The sequence below is a fragment of the Diadema setosum genome, chromosome 15, assembly GCF_964275005.1.
Source record: "Diadema setosum chromosome 15, eeDiaSeto1, whole genome shotgun sequence".
Lineage (NCBI taxonomy): Eukaryota > Metazoa > Echinodermata > Echinoidea > Diadematoida > Diadematidae > Diadema > Diadema setosum.
Genome location: NC_092699.1, coordinates 4,836,279 through 4,846,665, shown reverse-complemented (window position 1 = coordinate 4,846,665; position 10,387 = coordinate 4,836,279). Strand labels below are relative to the sequence as shown.

General features: G+C 37.7%; 1 protein-coding gene across 1 annotated transcript in view; it reads left to right on the top strand.

The window, feature by feature from the left end:
* The window catches only part of LOC140239194 (uncharacterized), a 32,398-nt gene extending 27,148 nt beyond the window's left edge, over positions 1-5,250 (top strand). Inside the window, exons 3-6 of the mRNA XM_072319074.1 lie at positions 255-362; positions 3,889-3,936; positions 4,852-4,859; positions 5,136-5,250. Of these exons, the coding sequence (XP_072175175.1) occupies positions 255-362; positions 3,889-3,936; positions 4,852-4,859; positions 5,136-5,250 (279 nt within the window). The remainder of the gene's footprint in view (positions 1-254; positions 363-3,888; positions 3,937-4,851; positions 4,860-5,135) is intronic.
* The last annotated feature ends 5,137 nt before the right edge of the window (positions 5,251-10,387 follow it).

Below are 10,387 nucleotides of genomic sequence, written 5' to 3'. Positions count from 1 at the left end.
GACGTAACATTTCCCCTGCTTTTTAGAATAAAACATAAAATGAGACAAATACTAAAGACTTATTCAGTTGTACTGTTTTTGTTTTTTTTTTAGTGCAAAGGAAAATACCAGAATATGAGTAAAATATAAGGTATCATCTGTGGAATTATCAAGCACCACAAAGTGCCAAATTACTTTCCTATTATGTAATCGAGATTTTACTGGCAGTAACTTCTTACACGATCAGCACTACATCGATTTTGATCCTTAATTAGATCCAGCGAATGGAACTGCGCGGAGCTTCCATGTCGGCTAGTATTCTTCACTCCGTTTTACATCTACCATGTCTGAGTTCCCTTACTGTTCGAGATGTTAGGAACGAGGTAAGTTCGAAGAAATTTTACAAGGAAATCGGGTTTGCTTCAGGCCGTGAGATCCATCTGTAGTGATATATTCGTCGGATCTTTTGTGACTTTAGCTGGACTGGCAATGTTACTTTTACATGTACATAATTTATTATAGCTTTATGAACAAAATTCATTTTCCAAGTACTTCTTCTTCTCTTCTTCTTCTTCTTCTTCTTCTTCTTTCCGTCTGGTACAGTCCGCCGCTGGCGTATTATCGTACCTTATGCCTGTCAAGTGCCGAATGCCCAGTATGCAGTGCCGAATGCCCAGTATGCAGTTGAAAATCCTCTACAATTTTGTATGTGCAGCTAAAAACAAAACAGAAACTCATCGGAGCTTTATGCGCTGCAACTTCTTCTTAAAGATTTCGAAGGAGGTGCAGCTACATTTGTACTTCACCTCTACTTCACTGTCTTGTACTTCAACTGTGGAGGAAAATGACTATCCTGCTCACTCTTAAATGTTCTTTTGAATTTTGCATGAACCAATAATTTACTGGGTGAAGATGTTCACAATTTAAAAGACCTTGAACCTTGAACTTTGTATATACATTGTATATACATTCTTTTGTGTTATACTTTACGCACCTTGATTTCCGTTATCAAAAAAGTGATGTTCATATCTTTTTTGTCGAAAAATGAAATAAAACATTGAATTGAATTGAATTGAATTGAATTGAATTGAATTGAATTGAATTGAATTGAACTTTGAATGAGTACTCTCCCAAAAGCGAAGACGCTGTCCTGGAGAGGGCTGTGCTGTGCGGTGTGCTATAGCATGTGCCTGTGGTGACGTGAGCTCAGGTGCATCTATATACAGGTGCAGGTGCTCGGTGCGGGTGTGCCTCTCATTACAGCATCTTAAGAGTAGGGGGCGGCGACATCTGTCTAATGACAGGGAGGGCTGCACTCCTAAAGGTCATCAAAGTACCTGATGTTTACTTTGGCAGGGAGAGTGTTCCAAATTCTTATGGCTCTGGGGTAAAAACTGTAGAGGTGGCAGTTGACGCTGGAGTATGGTTGGAGATATGACGGGTTGTGGTTCCTTGTGTTATTTTGTGTTATCCTGATTTCTTCTGGCATGCCTATGTTGACAAAACCATAGTGGATCTTGTACAACATCTCGCTTTGATGGAGGATGCGACGATGCTGTAGTGTATCCCAGCCGAGAGAAGAGAGCATAGGGGTGACACTGGATTCCCTTGAGTAATCATGGAACACGAACCTGACTGCTTGGCGCTGGATGTTTTCTCAAATCTGGCTGTCTTTCTGGGTATGTGGGTTCTAGGTGCAGGTTGCGTACTCAAGCTGAGGTCTGACTAGTTGGTTGTATGCAGCTACTTTCACCTTCTTGTCACATTTGCCTAGAGTTCTCCGAATGATACCAAGGGTTCTGGAGGCCTTTGCCTGGGTTTTCTGTGTGTGTACACCCCAACTCAGGTCATTGGTAATTGTTACACCTAGGTATTTGTAGGATTGAATGCTTCCCAACGGATTGAATGCTACTAAATCAGTACCAAGACGCGCGTCTAGTCTTGTCTGAGTAATTGTACACAATACCCTGGCACTATTGACAGAATCATGCAAGTATATTTGCTGCCCACCATACTTCACTTTCGACACTGATAGGTGCAAGAGAGTATTATCAAAATAAAATATAGTTTACTACAAGCGCGCCGGAACACTTCTGGTTTTGGGGGGGGGGGCAAAATCTCGACGGGGGCACATTTTATGTGACGATGTGAGATCCTCGGCGCGGGAGCGAAGGGGGTGGAAAGGGGGATTCCCCCCCCCCCCCCCACACACACACACACAGTAGGGAGCTTTTGTAAACCAGAGTATAAAAGTCGCGTTTATAGACCATTTAAAAGAAAAAAAAAATAAAGAATTAAACATAGTAAAAAATAATCAGTGCGAAGGACTATGATTATTACGTAAGGGAGTACATAATGATGTGATGTGATGGTGTGAGATCCTCGGTGAGGAAGCGAAGCGACCGAGTGGGGGGAGGGTGTGGGAGGGGGATACCCCCTCCCACGGTAGGGACTTTTTGTAAAAACAGAGTATAAAAGTCGCGTTTATAGAGCATTTAAAAGCAAAAATCAGTTGGAAGGACTATGATTATTACGTAAGGGAGTACATAATGATGTGATGTGATGGTGTGAGATCCTCGGTGAGGAAGCGAAGCGACCGAGTGGGGGGAGGGTGTGGGAGGGGGATACCCCCTCCCACGGTAGGGACTTTTTGTAAAAACAGAGTATAAAAGTCGCTTTTATAGAGCATTTGAAATTAAATTTTTGAAGAATTAAACATAGTAAAAGAATCAATGCGAAGGACTATGATAATAACTTATGAAAACTTTTCATTTTACTATAAGTACGGGCAGAACAAGCAAGCCACTTTCACTTTGCCATTTATCTGAAATGTACTCATTAAAAGCTTAAAAGTGATCGCATCGTTCGAACAATAAAAAATATTCTTATACTGCTGGAAAGCAAAGAAGAAAATGAAAAATGTAAGGTTTACTAAAGGTATGTTTCAGCGGGCATACTCGAGGACACGAGGCTACCATCTATACACTTTACACAAGTTACTATTAGTGTATAGATGCAATAATGTATGTTGTTAGTGTATTAAAATTTTCGCCCCGTTAGGGGCGAAAATTTTGCATTTTCAGTTATGAAATTACCACATTTAGACAAGAAATATGCCTTTATTGTTCATTTTGGTCTTTAAATAAGTGATTAATTATTTGTTACAGGGGGCACTTTGGGGGGGCAAAAACTCGTTTTGCCCCCCCAACATTTTGTTTGGGGGGGCAAGTGCCACCCCTGCCCCCCCACTTCCGGCGCCCTTGGTTTACTAAGCTAGATTCTGTGATTTTCCCAAGAAGGGGCATAGCGAAATAGATTCATACTTAGCCATCGCCAAGAAGGCCACTCAAGCTAGTTTGATACAGCAGTGATATTCATGTGTGCTTTGTTGTATAATGTAATAGTCTTTACTACTTGAATACTTCAGCGTATGGTATTTCAGCATCTAGTATTCAGTTTACTTGAAGGTTAGCTGTTTTCTGTAAAAGTGCATGAATTAAAGTGGGGGTCTAAATTAACGTTTATATCATATATGAATGATTGGTTCAGATAATGAGATTCAAGTGCCAATGCTATTCCTTATTGCCTGATTATGTTATTTTTCCTCATTTTTTTTGCTACTACAATGGTAATGTAAGGAGATGTTCGTCAACCTTCCACCCCACTCGGTAGCTGTTCATATATCTCGTTCTCTTTCCTCCTATTTGTCTCTTCCTTTCCCTAATCCATCTTCACCTTTTCCCTAAACAAAGTTGTTGCTCAATCTATCAGGTATTGCAACACTGTTTATAATATTTTGATTGTCTGGTTGTGATAAAATCAACATTTATATACTTTAGCTGACGGTATTTTAATTTGATTGCTGTTAATGTGAGAACAATGATTCTGCTACTTTAATTTGAACTTCAGATTTCCATGTCACGTCTTGGAAGCAACAAGGAAAAAGCTGAAAATGAGGTTTGTTCTAGAATTTTCTCTCTTTCTCTTCTTCCTTAAAAACGACAACTAGGATCTTGCATGCACTTTTCCAAAACGTGACTTTATCTACGTATATCAATGCTGCTCCCATGCGCCTTAACAAAGATCAGGAAAACAGATGTGTTTACCTTTGACTTTTAACAAATATAAATTCTGTGATGAAGGCAATATACTGTCATCAGTGAGGAAGAAAGGAATCATTTTTCTTTTGTGATCACCATCCATATAACACTGGTGTGCAAAGGGTGAGATGAATATAGAGCAGGAACAGACAGTCATTACAAGGAATTTAATGACAATTACTACCCATTAAATACATACGTAAATATGTGTTTGAAAGATTGTATGTGCACTTCATACAGAAGTATTTATGACGGGGAATGCAGGATGTATTGATTGTATGAATGTTCCATTTTTTGCTATTCAAGCACAGCGCTGAAAACAAAAGAGTTTGCAAATACATGTGTTATCACATTGTAGAATTCTATGTGGATCTGAATGATTTATTATTCATAGTATTTGAAACATGAGTGAAATATGTATACACGATATAGCTTTGTTAAAGTTGTATTCCTCAAACTATTTATACATTTGCTCAAACTTGCTTTGTTGGATACCACTTGTGTATGATAGATATCAATTCCCCTTTTGAAGTCTGATCTGAAAATTAAGCACAAATTTTATATGTTAGTATGTTCCAGAGAATTCTGTCTTACTTGATTTTGAATGGAGTACGTCACTTTCTGTGGAGGAATGACCAAGGGAATAGGATATAAAAAGTCAGAATTCGTATTGCATTCTAACAAATCTTTTATGTAGTAAAGAAACTACAGAGAAATCGCGATGTTGCATGTGTTCCTTCAAATAGGGTTCCTTTAATCAAGACCCATGTAGCTGGAAAGGTGTGAACTTTTGTTTGTTTCTTTGGGAAGAGACTGGTTTTCGCCTTAGAAAAGTTGTTATCAGGCAAGACAAGAGCATACGTACAAGAGAGAGATCGCCAATGAATATTGATGTAGGTACATGTATGTGATGCATAGTCTTATGGAGCAGTTAAACGAGAACATCAATAATGACTCGCCGGCTAGATACTGTTTGCCTTATCATAAATACCCAGCATCACTCGAATCAATGTACACATTGCTTTTGTTGTTGTTTCTTTGTTTGTCTTATTTCAGGCTGATCAGGTGTGATACCTCAGAGGATCTTGACCCATTCTGCAGAGAAGTCAACGCAGAAGGGAGGCTTCTCATTTCAGTTGAGCACGGAAAACCAAGTATGCATCCCAGTTAATTATGCTAATGTGTATATAAAAAGGGTAATCCAACTTTGGATGGCTATCATTTCATACTTGTCAGCTATGGAGAGCATAATGTTAATTGTGAGGAAAGAGGAATTCTTCCTCTTTCCATTTATACCTAACTATGTTGACAAATGTCATGTATGACGAGCACATGACCTTTACAGCAAATAATGACAAATTGCTCCTTTTCCAAGTTTGAGTGCCACATGAAGAAACAATGCAAGTCTCACTGAATGGATGAGATCTGTCAATGAAAGTTACCAAGTAAACAGGCCTGCCTGTCCGAATGCAGGTTTGTGTTTAGTGTTCCTTCTAACATGTTTTTATTTTTGTGGTCCACAAGTGGGCCACAACCTTTAACATTGCCACCTGTCCAATAACGTTGTTACTCCCACTTAGGCCACACAACACAGTCCATTTTTCTCTGTTCATATTCAACTTATACCTTGCAGCACAAACCATGTCTTAAATATGAAGAGAGATAATGGATAATGAGTTAGCCTTTGTGAGAGTGACCAAGTTATCTACAACGGTGGCCATGTTGAAGGTTATGGGCCATAAAAGGTTAGAACAACCCCAAACACAAACCTGCATTCATACAGGCCGGTCTGTTAATTCGGTCACTTTTATTGACAGATCTCATGTATTCATTAATGAGACTTCATTATTCCTTCATGTGACATTCAAACATGGAAAAGTGCAATTTGTCATTGTTGTCTCTAAAGTTCATGTGCTCAATCACGCAAGGCATTTGTCAACATAACCAGGTAAGAGAAAGACTTCTTCTTTCTTCACAACCACCACTGCACTCTCGATTGGTGACAATTATGAAATGGGAGCCCTCCAAAGCTAGGTGACTTTTTTTTTTTCTATACGCTCTGTAGATGTAGTATCATACCAAATGCAATTCTGTGCAATCTGTATTTATCATCATACTCGAACTATTTTCCCCATCATATCTGCGTCCTTCAGGCAGACTGATTTAGATATTCACATAACCACTTCCCTAAATGTAAATGTGTAGGCATACAATTGAAGACCTAAAATCAATATAAGAACGACCCAAGTGCAATTTTTGGTCAAATTCAGTTTGACATGGGGAAATTGTAGCTTATGCAAGGACTCATCTTGTGTATGAATGATACATCCTAATTACCCCCGGAAGTGCCTGAAATGAATGAGTGAAATCTTATATGAATGTAAGAATGACCCACGTCCAGGACTTGGGTCATTTTTACATTCATATTATAGCGCCCTCTCTCATCGCTTCTCTCATCTCATGGCAGCCTATCATGTATATGATTCAAAGAACGACCCAAGTCCATCGCACGAAATGACATCTCCACAATTAATGTAAATGTTAATTGTCATAATTATATATGTTCTAATTTGTTTATACAATGTTGCCTTCCCATCACAGTTGAATAGAATATTATTGGACAAATAGAAAAGATATGATTTTTTTTTTAAGTTTACTCGAAATGGCCTTCCATGAACTTGGGTCGTTCTTATATGTAGATACTCAATTACATGTTTGTGTGTGTGCATGGTGTTTACTTGTTCATACAGTAAAAAAAAAAAGAAAAAAAAAGCACAAAGTGTTTTAGTCATGACATGTGCCAACTAAAACTTTGGTCTATTTGAGGATTTTTTATTTATTTATTTTTTTTGTAAAGTGTTGTCACAAAAATTCATAGAGAGCTTTATACAAATGATTTTTTTAATGTCTTCTGTAACTGCTGAGTAAAAAGTGTCAGCATTAATATAAATATTGATTAAGAAGTCAGACTTCAGGATACAATGACTCAGGTGCTTTGCATCTAATGTTGATATCGCAAACTAACTATCATCACCATGTAATTCAGTATGCATCAGAAAAATACAGGTGCAAGTGGGATATAAAACAAATGTAGAATATTTATGTGTTTGCTTTGTATTGCTGTATTCAGTCTAAATTCTAACGTAACCAAGCGAATCCTTGTGTGTGTGTGTGTGTGTGTGTGTGTGTGTGAGTGTGTGTGTGTGTGCGCGCGCGCGCGCCCGCTAGAAATCATTCAGGGCTCACCATCAGGTTTAGGTATGATCTATGAAGCATCCACATAAAGACAAGTTGTAAAAATCCCTGAATGCCCTCAATAGATCATAGGTTCTCAAAGAATACTTCATTCCTTCCCCCTGCAGACCGTATTTAACATCTCTTTGTATTGTTCGTTTAATAGTATTCAGCTCTTTGGGTTCATCAGTCTCTGATTTTAACCACAATGCAAACTCTGCTGATAAGATTGCCAGACAAAATGGAGGTTGTGGGTGAAATTGTATACAATATTGTGCTCCAATCTCAGATATAATTCACGGTAAGAAATCAGAGATGAAATACAGCTATGCAGGGGCGGATCCAGGCATTACGTAAAGGGGGTGGGGGTTGGGGGCGCAAACAATTTTATCTGATGCTACTTCCGGGTTTCATTTCATTTTTTTTTTCTTTCTATTTCTGTTGTTTTGATAACAAACACAGAGGTGGAGCGTTCCAGGTGCGCCCCTTTGGATCCGCCACTGGCTACAAATTGTATGCAGACTTTTAAGTTTGTTTGTTTGTTTGCTTGTTTGTTTCTTGTTGTTTTTATAGATGTGCATACTGTTATAATATGTTGGAACACCTCTAATCATTTTCATTTTGCTAGAATACAAAAATTTCGACTTCTCGTTTTGGTGGTGATGAAAATCAACGACGTAGACAGAATCTTGCCACGGACATTGCTGTACCGGACAGACGTTCTACAGCTGCTCTAAGTGAACATTGGTAATACACCAGCTTGTGACATTCCTGCATCCGATGTTGGCCAGAATCTTTCATTTCTTTATTGCTTTTGATTATTATTGTATCCTAAGATGTAAAGATATTCTTTGTAATGTATGTGCTATCATTGCGTGTATAATCAGTTGTTTTATGGAAATTTTCAATGCCCAGTGTGATTGTTATCAATTGTAGTTTTATATGTTTACAGTTAATCATTTGTTGACGATGTGTCTCATGTCGGCAAAAAAAAAAGCAAAGAAAAGAAAAAAATGTGCTCAAAACAAGTTATATGTTGGATGTGATGGTTTGATGTTGAATTATTCAAACCAAGACAAATCAAGACTCTGTGTCCGGCTTTTCTGCAATGGTGTTTGACTTGGTTCCAGGATATTGCCACCGCTGTGCTCTCTTTGAACACAGAATCAGATTAGACCTCAGACCTATGTAAATTGTCAGAACTCTTGTTATTGTTTCATTCTCCTATAGGTGAAAGTATGGTCCCTGTTTCATAATGCGTGTTGAGCATGAGAATGAATATAATGGTTACTTGGAATGTGTCAGGGCCGGCGGAACCGGGGACCGGGTAGATGAAGAAACCAGGAAGTGGGAACAGAAAGTTGTGCTACAGGTTGTTTGTTTGTTTTTTTTTTTTTTTTGTGTGTGTGTGTGTGTGTGTGCGTGTTTTTTTCTTTTTAGCTGATGAAACCCGGAAGGGACATCAGAAATGATAAACTGCTCCCCCCCCCACACACACACACACGCAAACACTTACAAAAAAAAAAGAGAAAAACGTTGCGCTGGCCGTGTAAGTTAATAGTGTCATATGTTTTCAGGGGAAAATGATTTCAGACATTCTTGAGACAACTGAAAATTTGATAATCTCACAATTTCCAGTTACATGCAAATGTACAGGTTTTTTTTTTTTCGTTCTATTCATTATTTTCCTTTCTGTTTAGTCACACATTATGGAGGTTTGTACAGCTTTTGAAATGAAGAAATGAAAAATAAAAGCCCAATTTATCATTGTAAATCAACACATCTATATCACTTTTAGCTGCACTGTGCAATGGTTTCACGGTATCATTAACTCTTTCCTTTATCGTAAGCACTTGATGATTTTATATTCCAAATCTGTTGGAGACTATTGAAAAAATAAAAAATACATGTGTTTAGTGTGATCAACTGCAATCACAACGTTTGCTGTTTGAAGGGAGGTCATCACCTCTGATTCTTCTATCTATCTTAATCTATTTGACATTATGCTGCTTGGACGAAACATTCTGAAAGCAGTATCCCAGTTTAGGTGAGTTGATATTGCTGAATATACTGCATGTTTCATTGTCATAAGACTTTAACGTTGATCATGTTAATATCTGAATGCAGAGCTGTAGATGGAAGTTTGAAAAGGAACACTTTGTATTATTCTCTTGTACATCATACACGTACTTGCAATGCACATACTACATGCCAGGTTGTAAACTATATAATCTGATAAGTTTTCACTCTGTGAATATGCTAGGTTTTTTTTTTTTTTGACATTTAAATGTGTTGTCATGTGACATATTGTTATTGGCATATAATGCAAACTCCAACCATTCAGACTCCGACTATTCAGTTTACTCTGTAGCTTATACTGTAGCTTTGTTCTGTGGAGAATGGTAATGTGTATTTTTTGTCTGAAGATTGTGTACTTCTTTAAATAAGAAGTAAACAACTATGACTTGATATAATCAAATCATACACGTACGCGTTCATGCTGGTACTTAAAGTTTACACAAGTATAGGTGTAAATTTCTAAAAGCGTCATGGCCGCAATATATAAACAATCATTCATTATACCTATATCTCTACTTCTGCAGAAATGTTTATTTCAATGCACTTATTACTGTACTGTGTGTTCTTTGGATGAATGGATGGATATTGAAAGTGGCTGCATTTGATCACTGGAGGTACACTGTACGTCATCTCACTGTCTTTGATAATAATGACTCTCTCACATCTCTGCTGCTTTGTCAATCCAGAGTGTCTAATGCATTATGCATGGAATTGGAGATCATTTCATTATGGTCTATTTGAGTCACTAGCACATGTATATGTTTTGCTATTTTTCTCTTTGTTTTTCAAATAATGTTATATAGTTACAACTGAACATGTGTCAAGTTAAAGACACCATGGAATATGTTTAGAATATCTCCCCCTTTGGTGCAAGTAAATGTAGATTTTTGCACTAGACAGTGTATTTTATAAAGTCAAACTGGTGATGTGGCTGACACTTGTAAATTGTGATCTACAGATTTTGGTTAAAGTTCTGACTCACTAAGCTGATAAGC